We start from the raw sequence: 17800 nt of genomic DNA, 5'->3' as shown, positions 1-17800 counted from the left end.
AAGGTTTTAATAGGGAGCTTGCTCCCCCTTTGCTGTTGCAATGACAACCTCTACTCTTCTGGGACGGCTTTACAGTAGATGTTCACACTTGGCAGGTTCCATTCAATTAAAACGAACCCCAGTGTAATTGCTCTTTTAGTGCAGTTCGTTAGAAAAGCATGAATGCTGCTATGCGACGCCTGGTGCGCCTGAAATAAGCAGACCCCAACCGGTGCAGACGACATGAAATACCGTCAAATTCAAAAGTTTGTTTTTTGTTGATATTCTAAGTGAAAATAGGTGAATACATCCGCTGCAAAGAACACACTTAAATATGGCATTTTTCTACATATTTAAGTTCATAATTGCTATTTATTTGCTGAGTTTAACTGTTACAAGTCAAAACAAATGAGACACTTGCAGATAAAAAACAGTTTTGAGGTTGTAATGAAAATGAAAAAGGTTTTTAAATGAAAAAATCCAAACTCCATCTGAAGTTGATTGAATCTCATTGTGATTAAACAGGCTGAGGTCACAACTGAGAGAGTTTGAACAAAAAGCAGGGTGGGCTGGGCCAGGATGGGAGGGGACAGGACAGGACAGGAAAACCAAGGCAATACTTTGCAAAGAATTAGATCCTCCTTTGCAGTAAAATAAAGCTCTGCTTTTCTAACACAGTTTTAACAGTTAATGGTCTTAAACTCTGGAGTTAACGTATAACTGCTAATTCCCCTTTAACCCTGAAGGTTGGTGCGTTGACTGCTGGTCACCATAGCAACACAGACAAGCTCACCTAGCTAGTAGCTAACAAAAAGGCAAAACGGAGAGATTTAGAACATTGATAATTTGGAGATGATTGGTCTTATCTGAATTCATAATCACTCCAGCTGGTTTCCTGATATGTTTAATCTGCAACAAGAAACTGTCAAACACTAAAAAGGTGCGAAGCTGAAGTTGCTGCTCATTCGCCAGCTTCTTGTTCGAACTTTCCTGTTCCACCTTAAATGGTACAACAGTTAGCTACAAAGTTAGCTACATTCTGGTGCCTCAGGCACCAGGAAAATTCGAACAAGAAGCTGGTGAATGAGAAGCGACTTCAGCCTTGTAAAAAGTTAACGTTCAGAGACATTTCACAAGAAACTGAAAAGTTTCCTGCCAGAGATGCGAGAAAAGTGGCTATAGCTGACCTAAAACTTAAAGCAGAGCAAAGTAAGTCTGTGTTTTTGTTTGTTATATTTTTTGCCTATACTAGGACATTAGCCCATACTGAGACATATTTCAGCCAAGATGGTAAAACGTTACTTCAATAAAATGGACATGAAATGTTGTGGCTCCCAAGGTGGTTGGATTTTTGTTGAAACTTGACAAAATGGCTCTTCTTAACATTTGGGTGTTAAGAGGAGCGCCCCATTGTATTAGTCAAAGCTTTTCTATGAAGATTATACACGGTCTGGGTGCACAATTAAGCACCTAGATCAATGGGTGCACCTTAAAGTAGCTGAATTTACTAATTAGAAGCCTCATTTCTGGGGTTTTTACCTGTCAGCATCACTGCTAGGTTGAGGGTGGACTAATACCCAAACATATCCAGCCAAGAGCAGCTCTGTGGTCAGAAACTGACCACTATAAAGGACTAAAGCATAACTAACTGTGCAAACAAATGTTCTACAGTCTCTAACTGTACACCAGCAAGGTGGAGCTACTACAAGGGAGGGTTTTAAACAAAGTGGCCAGTGAATATACATGTATTATGTTCTTAGACATAATGTTGAATAGTCTCTCATATTGCTGAATGATATATAAATATGAACTCAGCATATTATGTTCAGTATTTCACCACCACCAGAGGGCAGAACAGACTCTTAGGTTAGTGTCCTGCCGTAAAAAGGGGGGCAACACTAATAGATTCAATTACATTAATGTGCCATCTCGGCACAAGTAATGCTTATTTGAAACTGGACCTGATTAAGCTTGTATAAATGGATGGATAGTTAATCATTAAAGCTCCCAGCTTTAGTGGACCCCACTGCAGCTTATTACTTAATCCATAAAGGGCATGCTGCCTAGTGCCTGTTCGGCTATTTTCAGCACCTATTAAAATACTGCATCATAGTCTCAGATGGTCCTCTGTTCAGTGATACAAATACACAACGGAGTAAAGAGCTGTATTACAGAAATACCTCTTAATCCACCCATTCTCTAAAACTGTTTGTGTTTAGATCACATGTAGAACTCACACCTGAATGGAGTGAACATTAAAGCAGGAAAGACAGTGGCTTGTTTCCAGTCTGCTGCAGGAATAGAGAGAAAAGAGAGGAGAAAATATAGACATCAATAATTTAAAGATTTCAACTTCCAGGGCCAGCTTCAGACAGAAGGAGAGAAGCCTTTCTGCTCACTATAGGAGCTGAACTGGGTTACTATCCTGAGCTTATTTTATGTAATGATTCCTTTTTTTATCAGTAATAATTGTTTGTCAAGACATAATGTCACATAACATTAGGGGTCGATATTTAATGTTATTGTGATAAGTTACTTTTCTGGGCATGTTGTGAGTATCGTCATCACTTAAACAACACGCATGTTCCATTACACGAGAGTGTAGTTAGTCCAGTTTAATTGGATTAAACTGGACTTAAATTAGTGCAGCACAGTATGTGAACCATTGAATAAAAATCACCGTAGTCGTCATTTTCGTTTCTTTTTCAAATGTGGCACCACTTTTTCTTTTTGCCTACTCCAACTCATCAAACCTCAGACAAATGAATTATTGTGATGCATATTGTGTATTGAGAAAATGTTTTAAAGTATCATGATATATATTTGCCATATTAGGATTATGTGACATCATATACACTTTTGAATTACTTCTATGTTTGACTTGATACTATTGAGAACCAGGGATACACTGTTAGAAATAAAGGTTCTGTGCAGGTACATTTTTTCGTTCATCAAGGTACAAACAATGTAAATGTTCCCTCAGAGGTACAACAGTGGTTTTAAGGTCCAGTTGTGTACCTTAAATAAGTTTTTCCAGGTGAAAAGTTTGTATTTGTACCTTTTAATAACCGAATGTTTTAAAACAGAACAATAAAACTAAAAAGCCTGGAGACGAGACGGGGTGTGTGGAGTCAGTACAGCTTAGAAAACATATAATTTCAGTGGATTATGGTTCAGTTATGTTCCCTGACTAAAGGTACTGAGATGGACCTTTGAGGGTACCACCCCAGTGACAAGAGGGGAACTGCCCCAGTGACAGTTAGTTAAATAGTTTATTACCAAAACCTCCAGCCTCACAAAAACCACACATTCAGATGAGATGTTTTCATGTATGGACTGTATAGACAGTACGTTTAGTAATGTTGACAATGTTTACAGATCACATCAGACTCCTGGGCCATTTAATATTCTCCTTGATGTCTCACGCATGACATGCAGCTCCCTTCCTTCGTTTTCCTTGTGAGATTGTATGATCTTTTAGTGATCATCTAGTAATGTGTGTGTTTCTCACTTGTATCTCTCCGATCTCTCAGAACTGGGAGAGATCAGGAACATGACCACCCTGCAGCCCCCTCTGGAGCTGGATGGCCTGGAGAAGTACACCAACTACAGCATCCAGGTGCTGGCCTTCACCCGGGCCGGTGATGGCGTGCGCAGTGAGCAGATCTACATCCGCACCAAAGAGGATGGTAAGACTGCATTTCTTTATGATCTTAACTGCAGCGCTTCTGATACTGGATACAGTCCAGAGCATATAGGAGCAGCCAGGAGTTAGAAAAAGTAGGCAGATTCATCTCACATGCTTAAAAATAAAAGATGCCAAACAGGGTTCTTTGAAGCAATAGAAAATCTTTTGATTACCTAAAGAACCTTTCAATGAATGGCATAAAGAACCTTTTTAAAGTTTAAATGTTAAGTGTCAGTTATTTTCCTAGAACTGTATGTTCAAGCCATAAACGCTTTTGAACCTTTATTTTTAAGAGCCTATATATATATATATATACACCAATTAGGCATAACATTATGACCACCTCCTTGTTTCTACGCTCATTGTCCATTTTATCAGCTCCACTTACTATATAGGTGCACTTTGTAGTTCTACAGTTACAGACTGTAGTCCATCTGTTTCTCTGCATACTTTGTTAGCCCCCTTTTACCCTGTTCTTCAGTGGTCAGGACCCCCATGGACCCTCACAGAGCAGGTACTGTTTGGGTGGTGGATCATTCTCAGCACTGCAGTAACACTGACGTGGTGGTGGTGTGTTGGTGTGTGTTGCTCTGGTACGAGTGGATCAGACCCAGCAGTGCTGCTGGAGTTTTTAAACACTGTGTCCACTCACTGTCCACTCTATTAGACGCTCCTACATTGTCAGTCCCCTTTGTAGATGTAAAGTCAGAGACGATAGCTCATCTGCTGCTGCACAGTTTGTGTTGGTCATCCTGTAGTCCTTCATCAGTGGTCACAGGACGCTGCCCACAGGACACTGTTTGCTGGATATTTTTGGTTGGTGGACTATTCTCAGTCCAGCAGTGACACTGAGGTGTTTATAAACTCCAGCAGCACTGCTGTGTCTGATCCAGTCAGACCAGCGCAACACACACTAACACACCACCACCACGTCAGTGTTACTGCAGTGCTGAGAATGATCGCAGAAACAAGGAGGTGGTCATAATGTTATGCCTGATCGGTGTATATCGGTGTGTATATGTATGTATAGCGAATAAGGGATTAGGGAGTTGAACTTGGAAGTGGTAACTAGATAACAAGGTACTACATAAAACATGGCTCAGAATTATTTCTAACAGCAAACCCAGACAAGAACTATATACACACAGACTAACAATGTACAAGATCAAGAGGGAGTGTAGAAATAGGGCAAAGCCAAGGCACCAGTGAACGTCTGTGTTTTGCTGTGTGTCAATGTGCTACAACATTGTAGCTTACAGTTACATTGAACTAGGTTGGAAGAATTGAATCGTTCTTGCTTAGAGTCCCAATGGAACGAGTCACATCTGCTTGAAATTCTCTTTCCAGTTCCAGGCCCACCAGGCGGTGTGAAGGCAGCAGCAGCGTCTAACTCTGTTGTGTATGTGTCCTGGCTCCCCCCACTCAAGCTGAATGGTGTGATCAGGAAATATACAGTGTTCTGCTCCAGCTCGTACCCCACGGTGAGCATCTCCACTACTATCTCTCTGAGCTGCAAGATGTCTTCACTATTCAGATTGAGCTACAATATGTGTCCACAAGCCTGCTCCTCTACCAGATCTTCTGAAATCAAGGGCATTAATAGGGAGTTTGTCTCTAGATGTTGGAAGATTGCTGTGAGGATTTGATTTCATTCAGCCACAAAAGCATTAGTGAGGTCAGGTACTGATGTAGGATGATCGGTTCTGGATCAACTCCAACTCATCAACTTATCCCAGAGGTATTGGATGGAGCTCCATAACTCCAGAAAATGCAGGTCCACTGCTCCACAGCCCAATGCTGGGGGGCTTTGTACATACTAGCCCATGCTTGACATTGGGCGTGGTGACCTCTTGGCTGCTCCAGATTGCACCATTCTATTGGTCAGTGCTTTTCTGTGGAGATTATACAAGTGCTGCAGTGAAAGACAGTCTGGATAATTGTGGATATACAATTTTTTATTATGATTTGAATATGATGAAAAGTTATTGTTGTGTCTTGTTCTGTGGAAAGGAAAGCCCTCCTTTATATTTTTGCCACATTTTGTTATTATTTACTATACTATGCAAAAGTCAGAGGCGCCCCTCATTTGAATCTGCCATTAGTACAGTTAATTTTCAGTGTCAGGAAAAAAAGCAGAAAATGTGTATTTAACAGAAAATTACACAGAAGTCTTAACAACTAAACATAAACATTTTCAGTATTTAGTGTGTCCACTCTGCCTTTATTCCAGCTTCCGTTCTTTTCAGGAGACTCACTTTCAGTTTTTCAAAGAAATCTGCAGGGATGTTTTTCCACACCTCCAAAGTTCTAAAAAGATCTAATTCCAGATTAAACCCGTTGCTGTGTGTAATTACTTATAAGCAGTATAGCAGAACACCAGTAATAACTCTAGATGTCTAAGCCTTAAAACTCTTAACACCCAGCTTTTTACCAAAGCTGTGTCATCAACTTTGAAGTTTCGAGCTGTAACAGCTTTAATGGTGTCCATATTTCTTTCAGCATTTTATGAGTGGACATGTAGTTCACTTGGTGATAAATGCTAACAGACACAGCGGTCAGTGCTAATGTCTTAGTCTGCTTGTGCACTCTCGCGTGTTTCCGTCTCCGCCAGGTGGTGAGTGAGTTTGAAGCCGCGCCAGACGAGTTCCTCCACAGGGTGCAGAACCTGAGCCGGAACAGGAAATACAGCATCTGGGTGATGGCAGTGACCGCAGCCGGCCGGGGGAACAGCAGTGAGGTCATCACAGTTGAGCCTCTCGCCAAAGGTGAGCCAAAAATGACTCCTGTGAGAGAGTAAAGTTTGCTCGACTGACCCAAAGTGCCCCCGTTTGGTGGAAAATCAAATGTACGCCACTTCACAAAGATGGCAGATCAGTTCATTGTAGGTGGTCAAGCCCATATTTTGTCTGTACTTTTGTTCATTTTTATAGACAACAGGTTGTCATGCAAGGCGAGAAACCACATAAGGAAGTCTACTGAGATTACTTAAAGGGTCACTCTGGCCTAAATGAAAAATGTAACCATCAGTACTTCTGTGGAAATCATGCTTACTAGCATCCTAGTGGTGCCACATTAGTCTCTAGAGTGACATTTGCTGGTTGAAAGACTAGGAAAGACTTGTAAAACGCCCATCTGATAAAAACTACAACTGCTTTGGAAAAGTTTTCTTTTTGAAGCTGGTGAATACAGAAGGAAGGCATAGAGCTAACTTTACTGCTGGGAAACAACATCTACAGTTGCATAGCTATAGTAACTGTCTTCAGCATTATTACAATGGAGAACATGGAGAACAGAAATGCCTCGTCAGATGATGAGGACAACAAGCTAAATGCTGAAGTTAGCAAAGTAGCTGCTTGATAATTTCCCTTAGTTTGGCTTCTTTTCCGTAACTAAAAGGTTAGAAAACGTGTCTAGGTTGTCCTGAGTTGAGGCAAACTCTCTGTTTTCTTTATAAGTTTGTTTGACAACAGATTTAAGATTTACACTAATACTAACTCGATTGTGTTTATTAGCCTATTGATCGTGGATAGTGGTCATGATTGGTTGACACCACAGGGATTCCCAATAGTTGTAGGTATATTTGTGTAATGCAAGCTGGATATTGTAGTAAGTGAGCATTGAAGAACAAAAACATGAAAATGATATAAAATCATGAATGCTGTCATATAGATGAGGCTGAGGGATATAATGCTGTGCTACAGTATAGTGGATAAGAGGACAAATAACATATTAAAGACCAGTTTTAGGTCCATTTAACTGGCTTAAAGCAAGTTTGTGGTGATTTGGGTATGCAGTTTGCATTATAATTGGTTTATCTGAAACTATGAAATACTTTATTAAAATTTATTAAAAGCGTTGTCTTTAAGTTTCCATTACTTGTTGATTATATTTTGGGTAAATAGGAGAAAACTTGTGTAAATTGGCAATTTTTTGCCAAACTATGACTTGATTGTAAGACATGTCTGGTCTTTGGGGTCAAAATGGAGAGCCTGTGCCCTCACAAGATTAATATGGCAAATTAGCTTACGGTGCACTGAAAAAGAAAAAAACATTGTACCAGGTTGCAGTTGGTGTCTGCTTTGACATTTAGAATAGCAAACCACACTGTGTTGCATCATGTGTGCTGTTTAGTGGGGACTAAGCTTTGCTTACGAAGTGTACCTTTCAGCAGTGTTGTTTTAGTTCGACATTTAAAAAGTATGCAGCTGTTTCTCAGAGCATATTTCTACATAGTATAATGTGTTTCATGCAGCTCCTGCCAGGATCCTCACCTTTAGCGGCACCGTGACAACACCCTGGATGAGGGATATTGTTTTGCCCTGCAGAGCGGTGGGGGATCCACCACCCACAGTCAAATGGATGAAGGAAAGGTAAACAGAGAGAGTGCACAGAGCAATGAAGGTCACTGATATACAGACAACACAGTGTTGTCAATCACTAATTCGCGTAGAAAATAAAAGTGGGCCTAACACAGAACCCTGTGGTACACCATAAAAAATATTTATTCGCCAAAGCAGTGCTCACCTACTTTCTTCCTTTCAGACATGTGCAACCACTTTAACAAAGTTCCAGAAAAGCCAAACACACTTAACGTCTACTTTGTTTACTTTATGATGATGACTTTATGTCTGCCTATCTTATAGATCAAATATATAGTAGGACTGCTTAAATTTGGTCATTTTTTTTGCTGATACTTACTTTATTTGGACAGCGGTGATATGTAGGTTTACAATTACTTACTGAAGCTCATCTGTTGCTGCACAATTTATCGGCCTCTACCCTTTTTATCATTGGTCGGTTTCTGACCACAGGACTGCTGTTGTCCAGATTTTATTTGGGTGGTGGTCCATTCTCAGCACAGCAGTAATACTGACATGGTACTGTGCATGGTGCTGGCAGGCATCAGTATCCCTGCTGGGCTGAGAGTGGACCACCACCCAAAAATATCCAGAGCAAAAGCAGCTTTGTGTTCAGAAACTGGCCACTGAAGAGGATGGCTAACACAAACCATGCCTCAACAGATCCAGGGTATCTCTAATAGTCTAACCATACACCAGCAAGGTGGAGCTACTAAAAGGGTTTCCAGCACTTCTGCGTCCATTAACTGTGTCGTTTTTAAAAACATCTCGGCTCCTGCGAAGCTAAACGTGGGCAGCGTGCATCCAGGAGTGCAGTGAATCATATGGGAGTGATGTGAAAGCTGGAAAATGTCAAACTCTGCCCTTCTGTAAAGTGCCTTACTGTGTCTCGTCAGCGGGAGCCCGGCACCTGCGGTCATCGATGGGAGGCGCAGTATCCATGGAAACGGTAGCTTTGTAATCAAGACTGTGAAAGCTGAGGATTCTGGGTATTACACATGTGTTGCCAGCAATAATTGGGGAACTGATGAAATAACACTGAACCTGCAGGTGCAAGGTAAGGTGGGATGAATTTACGTAAACATTTGTAATATTTTCAACGTACAGATGTTTGCTAGATAGAGGATATTTTCTCAGTGCATGAATGTTGCCTTTAGTGCCCCCAGATCAGCCTCGTCTCACGGTGACCAAGACCACCACCACATCCATCACACTGTCCTGGATACCAGGAGACAACGGTGGAAGTTCCATCAGAGGTGTGTACATTCAATCATCAGTTATAAGGAAATGTTGCTGTCATAGCAAAGCTTGGTCTCTCTAAAACGATAGCTTCTTAAGACAATGAAAGGACCTAATGGGCCAGATTTATTAAGGAAACATGCTATAATTTAGCAAGATCAGCTGGTTCTAGTTTGCGTCTGACTTACTATGAAAAATAAAACATAAAAAAATTACAAATACTTGAGTTGTGTTAAAGTACTAAACATACTAGCAAATACAAGCAAATAAATACATTATAATGGCTATTTTTATACATTTTCAATTACACTTTATTTTGATAGTCCACTATAGATTCTTTGGAGATGCTCTGTCTATTTTTAACTAACATTCTACTGAATTCTACTCTATTAAATGAAACTAAACTTGAGTTTAGTGAGAAATATTCTATTAAATCTAAGCCTCACACTAACCTTATTGTCAACCCAAAACCTAAACCTCCTCCTAAACCTGACCCTAACCCTAATTATCATGACTGTTGATAATCACCTATCACCAGAAAGTTTGTTCACAATGTAAGTATCTATAGATCGTCTATATTGGACCAGCACAATAAAGACAGCTTAATGGGGAAAAATAGAGATTCTAAGACTTTGCTACAATTATAAGTTTGATAAAGTTAAGAAAAAAAAGGAGCTTGCTTTTAACCCTGGCCCAAGTTTTATTACACACTTCTATAACCTAAGAATAGCTCCATTAGTTTGCAATGAAGTCCCTGTAGTTACTGAATAATAAACCTTTATATCACAGCTGTCGGAACAAAACCTTGTATCTCCATTTTTGTCATTTCTTTTTAGTTTTTGACATATTTTGAAAATGCCTGTTGCCCTTTACATTGTTTGTACCTTTCTTGATGAATGGGCCAAAAGAAACAGCCCAAAATGACTTGGAAAGACATCTGGTTCCATTGACTTACATTAAAAGTAAAGCATGTTTTTTCCTTCTCCTGTAAAGTTACCATTTTGGAGATACAAGGTTTTGTTCTGACAACAGCGATATGTAATAATTAGCCTGGATTGTTAAGGGGTACATACCAAATCTGAACAAGAGTAATTATCTTACTGAATGTTCTTTCTTTCTTTCTTTCTTTCTTTCTTTCTTCAAAGTAATTGCGGCTCCTTCTTCAATGCTTTGAAAAAACATGCAAAAAAACAGTGCCAGTCCTTGCAGTGTATTTTCATTAAGTCAGGCCCGCTAAACTTGCAGCTCTCTGTGAAGTATACAGCCATTAAAGGGCTTCTGTGCGCTGTTGATAAGTCAGCTGTGCTGCAAAACGCATTAGCGCCACTGCAAACGTTGAGTAGATCTGACCCAATATCTGTTAATGCAGCTTAAAAAAACCTGAAACATTTGTTTGATCCATTCATTACAGCACGTCCACACGTCTCCTGGCCTTTTCAGTGCACTCTGGGTGTGTTTTTTAATTCTGTAGTCGTCATCCGATTACTTAACTCATGTCATCCTTCCCATCCTCAAATTCAGGTTACATCCTGCAGTATTCGGAGGACAACAGTGAACAGTGGGGCAGCTTTCCCATCAGCCCCAGTGAGCGCTCGTACCGGCTGGAGAACCTGAAGTGTGGCACCTGGTACAAGTTCACCCTCACGGCCCAGAATGCTGTGGGACCAGGGCGCATAAGTGAGATCATAGAAGCCAAGACTCATGGGAAAGGTATGGGACCGCAAGCTCTTTGCAGTAGAATACAGCCTTTGTATGGAGCTAATATACAGAAACACATGTAATAGGGTTTCCTATTGGCGCAACTGTCTGAGCGTTCACTATTGTTGGGATATCATAAGTGGTGCTAACTGAGAGAGAGCATATCTGGCCCCACTCTCTCTGGGTGGGTAGGAAGGTCCTCCCTCTCCTCCTATTACTCATCTGTTAGCTAACATAACAGAATCAGCAGTTAGCGTTCTCCAAGCATGTTGAGCTCCAATGACGTTGTGTTAGCAGCAGTTTGAAAAGATGTGGTGGAGCCTCGTGTGTCTCAGTCTTCTATATATCCATATCCATACCAAACCCCCCAGTTTGGAAGCATCACATGAAGGGGGAGACGTAGCTACAGGGTGGGACTGACAGTGACTAAAAGTGGGTAAATTGTGTAAAAATCCCCAAAAAAAAGAAACACATTTCATAGTAGGGCTTTTACTGTTGAGTATATTAGTGGTCAAGTGATCTACCATTTATTTTTATGATTAATCGAATAATAAAAGGTTACCTTTTTAGTTGGACTTAACAATTGGAAAGCATGCAAAGACTTACATTCTGATACTTTGTATGATACTATTTTCTTGATCCCCTGTAGAACCGCAGTTCTCCAAAGAGCAGGAACTCTTCACAAGCATCAACACTACATGTGTCCGACTCAATCTGATTGGCTGGAACGACGGAGGCTGTCCGATCACGTCCTTCACTCTGGAATACCGGCCGATGGACAGCCCAGTCTGGACCAAAGCCCAGCGGACATCGCTCACCAAAAGCTACAATCTGATGGACCTACAGGAGGCCACGTGGTACGAGCTGCAGATGAAGGTGTACAACAGCGCCGGGCTGGCCGAGAAACGGGTGAAGTTCGCCACGCTCAACTACGATGGCAGTGAGTAGCTTTAATGATGAGCATTTAATGAGCAGGAGGTTAAAGCAGCAGTGCATAAGAGTTTTTTAGTATAATTGAAAGAAGCAGCATTACTGAGTCAGGAGAATAAAAACAGGCTAAAATAAGGTGAGCATATGCTGCTGTGAGTCGACCTCTAAAGCCTGAAATAGCCATTTAAAAGTCAGAGGTGTCAGGTAGAATTTTGCAGGAGTTTTTCAGACCACATCATAAGTCTTTACATATGAACATCACACACACAGTCTCAAACAGAAGGTCCAGCTCAATGTTTAGGTCTCAAATGCAAAATCAACATTATACTGATGAAGATATGATGACTAGAGTAGATAATTCACTCACATCCTCGGAAAACACGTCCTTCAGCAAGTTTTGCATGAGTTACCAATTCGTCTGCTCGGGAAAAGGGAACAGAGTACAACCAGTATTACAAAATGTTCTTCTGCACAATGTGTGTAATTACAGATTTCCACCTGAGAGGTCTCCAGATCCCCAAATCTTACATAGTGTAGCTTTAAAGTTAAACTGCCCAAACTGATTTCTACATATACAGAGCTTTTTTAAAGGCCTACAGTATTGTGCAAAATTATCACCCTTGATTTATTTCATTCCAAAATTCATTTCAGGAGATATTTCTGAGGAGTTCTGATGTAACATAATCCACTTAGGAAAGTAAGCAAAAAAAGTGCTTCTAAAACATAAAAAAATATCCGCTGTTACTTCAGATCCGAAAAATAAACAGTGTTTTTGTCCGTCTTTCACTGTGTGAAAACAGTTGAAAAAGGAACTGGTCCAAAAGGAAGTGCAACTATCATAAAAAGAGAAATAAATAACTTTTTGACCATTTTAACATTTGGATATTAAACATATGAAGGGCATTCTCTGACTTTCCCACAATACTGAACATTATGGGAAATGCTTTTTGGAGTTATCTCTTCTGTGTAAACATTGAGCCTCGTTCACCATTTATCTTCCTAAGTTTTTCTTATATTTGTTCTGTAGAAAGGTCCTAAGAAAACGTCTTCCTCAGATTCGTGACGTGTTCTTAACCCGCAGAATTGTTCTCACCTTTGTGCTCTTGACTGTGTAGATTCTGTTCTTTCCTAAGAACAAATCCCAAATAAAAAAAGCTTTGGTGAAAGTCAGAATCTTGGTGAAAACTAAAAAAGTGGCTTTTAAGAAGAAATTTCTTCTTAAGAACGGTTGGTGAATGAGGCCCATTGTTAAAGCTACCATTCACTCCCCCATTCACACACTGTCAATGTATGGAAACTGAGTTACACAAACTGTAATTTGAATTCATCGTGGTTGTGATATCACAACCAAATAGCACCAGCCTATCAGCACTGGGGTTGTTTACATTAATCAATTTTAAAAGTGCCGTAACAAAAAGAGTTTGTTTAATTATACAGAGTGGAAAGCGGTGATGTTGCAATGAATTACGACTGTATTTTTTCATAAAACCACACATTTGAATACATCATATGCTATAAATGGACATTTTGTGGAGGAATCTTATCATTTATGTTGGATGGTTCGGGGTGTTTTTCCTCAAGGAAACCCTGTAAGGACACGGTGTAAACAGTGAAGTGAAGACCGTCTTTGCATGGGCTAGTAATTCTCTCCATATAATTGATGTGAAGTACTGAAGTGGAGAGAAACATGAAATATACATATATATGGTGGTTATTATATCAGCAGCAGCGTTCTCTCTGAAATGAAAATGGCTTTGTCAGCCTTTAGCTAGTCATAAAGGTTCCAGCTTCGCTGCTGCTGTGGGTAGTAAAACAGCTCTGCGTTTTATGCTGACTTGAGTCACCGTAGCTGTTGTGTCTGGTAGTTTTTTATGACTCTCTCGCAGACCCCATATCGAGCGGCGCCCCTAGAATTAATACGCGTCTCGCTAATGTGTCGGAAGGCTGCCCAGATGACTGATCCCCCGGCCAGCGACCTGTGAGCAATTGCAAGGCCCGTCCCCCCTCCCCTTTTTTTCTGTGGTCCGGCCCCCCGTGTGCTGCCCCCCACATCTCGCCGCTGTAAAAACCGCTGAGTGCTCACTTAAGAAAGATGAGTTCATCTCTTTTAAGTGGAGCTTCAGTCAAGTGAGCATTATTGCCAATTCTGCAAAGGTCAAGCGCTTGATTGCAATCGCCCTGCAGTTGCTATAGGAGCTAATTCACTCTCAGGCCGATATCTGATTGGTTCCTTTCACTGTCAGTTTGTCCCTGATTGCAAAAAAAGCCAAGCAGAGATAACAGTGAGTTGATTATTTGCTTTAACTGTGTTAAACTCCTCCTGAGATCTTTCCTTTTTTTCTTTTATCCTTCCTTCCAGGCACAATCCCCCCACTGGTGAAGACTGCAGTCAAGGATCCGGTGAAGAAGAGCAGCAATGAAGGAATGAAGATGATGGTGACCATCTCCTGCATCCTGGTGGGCATGGTGCTGCTCTTTGTCCTGCTGATGGTGCTCAGGAGGAGGAGGAGGGAGCAGAGGCTGAAGAGGCTGAGAGGTAAGCGTTCTTTCAGCCATCCAAATGGCAGACTACACTACTTATAGCCAGACAAGAAATATCAAAGGTTGCACTTTCATATTTCAAAATTCACAGCACTCCAGCATTTTGATTAAGGAACAAGTTCTTAAATGCTTGCATTTTGCTCCCCAGATGCAAAAAGCCTGGCAGAAATGCTTATGAGGTAAGAAAGCTTGGATGGGCTTTTTTTTACAATGACTACAGAACTTTATTCCATGCTCTATTTCATTTTCTTCAGTTGGTACCACTTTATTTGGACTGTGCTTACATAACGGCTCCATGACACATGCATAAGCATTTAATAAAATATTGAAAAAGCAATGATTGACTGTTTTTAAATAGCTTATGTTAGTATTCAATAAGAGGTTTTCTGAAGTCAATGAGTGTGTTTACATGCACTTAATAATTTGTCACTAATCCAATAAACGCACTTGAGTAATCAGATAATGGGGAAACTCAGGCAGTCAGGCAGTAATCAGATTTCTGCTTTGCAACCAGCCATTAAACTCACAAAAAAAATGTGACGTAAATGTAATGTAAAACTCAAACATCACACAACTTTACCTGAAAATATGAACAAACATCATCTAGAAGATGAAGAATATTTAAATCCGTTTTGTCAAGCATGTATTTGGTTTCAGCGTCGCACCAAAAGTGTTTTGCTGCGTCTTGAAGCAACGCTGCTCACTTATTTATGGTACAGCGGTCTGTTTCACACATGCACAGACTGAGAGTTTACAAGAGTTTACATGCACTGAGAAATCTGATTACTGAGCTAAAATCCAGGTCTCTTTATCGGATTTTCTTAATTGGATTTCTAGACCTTAAAAATTGGAGTGTGCTGTTTACATGACCACTTGAATAATCAGATAACTGCAGAAATCAGATTACGATCAGATTATTGGGTGCATGTAAACCCACTCAATAATATTGTATTAGCATAAAAACCCTTAAATTAAAGTGACAGAGAGTCTTTCCATTTATAACACTGTTATGAAGCATCACTGGAACATACAAGGCAGAGGCCTAACATCGTATATCAGTTCCACGAAAGATATTTTCCTGTATGACTTTAGTTTGAGAGCGTCTTTCACAAAACATAAAAATGGCATTCTTTATCTCATCATCTTGCGAATACTGACATAAGCTGTTCATAAATACATAAATATTGCTTTTTAAATATGCTGTTCAATGCTCATGCACGTGTTATGAAGTCCCAATGTAAGTAGCCTTCAAATAAAATGTTACACTTCAGATTACGATTCATAATCTATGCTTTGCTTGTAGCTCATATGTCGCTTTAGAAAATCACAGCAGTGTTGTAAGAGTGGACTATGGTCAGTTTGCTTGTGCTCTGTGTGCCTTCAGCAAAAACACCAGGCCGTCGGACACCCTGAACAAACAGCAGCAAACCCTCCGCATGCACATCGACATCCCCCGAGCTCAGCTCCTCATTGAGGAGAGAGACACCATGGAGACTGTGGGTGAGTGAGTACAGTGGTGCTGAATTTAAGGTAGTGAGTTGACTGTGGAGCTGTAATCGGGCCTAAAATCTTATCCCAAATCCGAATACAGCCCAAGAATTTTCTATCTCAACTGAACCCAAGCCTGACTAAATATTGTCTGAACCCAGTCCAACCCAAACCGCATCTTGCAGTTTTCCAAATGTAGTTTTTCAGACATGTAATACAATTGTGCCAATACCATTGCTATTTTTTTTTATCATGTTCTACATATTTTCCAGGTTATTTGCACCAGTAAGACAAAAAGTTAAAAGTTTCATCATCTTTCTCCAAAATTTCACCACATTTAACAATGGTAGTAATGGTCAAATACGGGAATCTCTTACGTTATTGTGATATACGCAAAAGCAGACTTGGTCTTAACTGTTTTAGCCTTTATAAATGTAGTTCATGTCTGAGATCTCTAATAGGGATGTCTCTGCTCTTCTTTCAGATGACAGATCTACTGTGCTTCTGACTGAAAATGACTTCGGAGAGACGGCCAAGCAGAAATCAGCCACAGTAACACATACCGTCCACTACCAGTCACTGTCCCAGGCCACGGGGCCGCTGGTGGACGTGTCAGATGTTCGGCCCGGGACGAGCAAGAGCAGCCTGTCGAGTAAGGGGAAGCTTCTTAGTCTGTTGATCAAAATTTTCATCTCCACTGTGCAAAAGTCTTAGGACAGTCAAGACAATAGTCTAGGACTATGAGAAGGCAGTAAGTGTGTTTTTGTTCATATATGCCATTAGGTATAAAAAAAAAAAAAATCAGCATTAGCAAATGTTTTTAATTAAGCTATTGTTGCCACCTAGGATACCATAGCAATAGCATAGTAGCACCTTAGCAATCACCTGGGATACCTTTGCAACAGCATAGCAATACCTTAGCAACTACCTAGGATACCATAGCAATGACCTACAACACCTTAGCAACTGCCTGGGAAAGCACAGCAACAGCATACAACATATTAGCAACCACCTGGGATATCATAGCAATGGCCTAACAACACCTTAGCAACCACCTGGGTTACCATAGCAACACCTTAGCAACCACCTGGGATACCATAGCAATAGCATAGCAGCACCTTAGCAACCACCCGGTATACCACTGCAACAGCATAGCAACACCTTAGCAACCACCTAGGATATCATAGCAGTGGCGTAAAAACCACCTAACAACCATCAAGCAACTATCTACCATTAGCATTAATACTAATCAACCTGTTTAACCCCTAAAAAACAATCAACAATGTTCTGCAACTGCTTTAACATTAGAGGAGTTATTGCTGGATTTGTGGAGCCGACTTAAAGTTCATTCACACACTTTACCTCTCTAGGTTGATTTATCCCCTTAAACTGCAGGGTGATAATTCAGTTATTAAGCTTAATCATTGACTAATCTTAAAGTTTTTCAAAAATTCTTCATATTTCAGTGTTTGAGATGTAAACAGAGATATTCAGAGTGCTTTCATGTGAGAAGGTTAATTGTAGAAAAACTTACTGACTTAGATGGTGATGGTGGAACCAGGGGTTGTGATGTTTACAACAGAAAGATAGCAATTTTTTACTATCCAAAACCATCAGTGAACCTACACACGAATTTTTTTAGTTTTTATATGTAATATTCATGATGGTAAGTTCTTTTGCCTACATGTACCTGTCTCTGCCATGAATGTGTTTATTTTCCTTTTTTTCTGCCAAAATTGCATCTCAAAACTATTGTAAAACAATGTCTTGGGCGTCAGGCACCGTATTCATAGCCATTTTATGTAACAGTCTTTTGTGAGGGAGCTTTTAGAGGCACTCAGCTCCACCACTGTGAACAATTCTCACTCTATAAGTTTCT

General features: G+C 40.4%; 1 protein-coding gene across 1 annotated transcript in view; it reads left to right on the top strand.

Moving 5' to 3' along the window:
- dscama (Down syndrome cell adhesion molecule a) overlaps nucleotides 1-17800 on the top strand; it is a 156378-nt gene that overhangs the window by 130482 nt on the left and 8096 nt on the right. The window contains exons 19-30 of the mRNA XM_036595644.1: nucleotides 3513-3668; nucleotides 5015-5148; nucleotides 6279-6432; nucleotides 7920-8037; nucleotides 8922-9082; nucleotides 9183-9281; nucleotides 10786-10974; nucleotides 11612-11902; nucleotides 14252-14428; nucleotides 14582-14612; nucleotides 15818-15933; nucleotides 16406-16573. Of these exons, the coding sequence (XP_036451537.1) occupies nucleotides 3513-3668; nucleotides 5015-5148; nucleotides 6279-6432; nucleotides 7920-8037; nucleotides 8922-9082; nucleotides 9183-9281; nucleotides 10786-10974; nucleotides 11612-11902; nucleotides 14252-14428; nucleotides 14582-14612; nucleotides 15818-15933; nucleotides 16406-16573 (1794 nt within the window). The remainder of the gene's footprint in view (nucleotides 1-3512; nucleotides 3669-5014; nucleotides 5149-6278; nucleotides 6433-7919; nucleotides 8038-8921; nucleotides 9083-9182; nucleotides 9282-10785; nucleotides 10975-11611; nucleotides 11903-14251; nucleotides 14429-14581; nucleotides 14613-15817; nucleotides 15934-16405; nucleotides 16574-17800) is intronic.

This window comes from Colossoma macropomum, unplaced genomic scaffold (genome assembly GCF_904425465.1).
Source record: "Colossoma macropomum unplaced genomic scaffold, Colossoma_macropomum, whole genome shotgun sequence".
NCBI lineage: Eukaryota > Metazoa > Chordata > Actinopteri > Characiformes > Serrasalmidae > Colossoma > Colossoma macropomum.
Note: the sequence above shows the minus strand (reverse complement) of the source record. Positions and strands in the feature narration are given on the sequence as shown.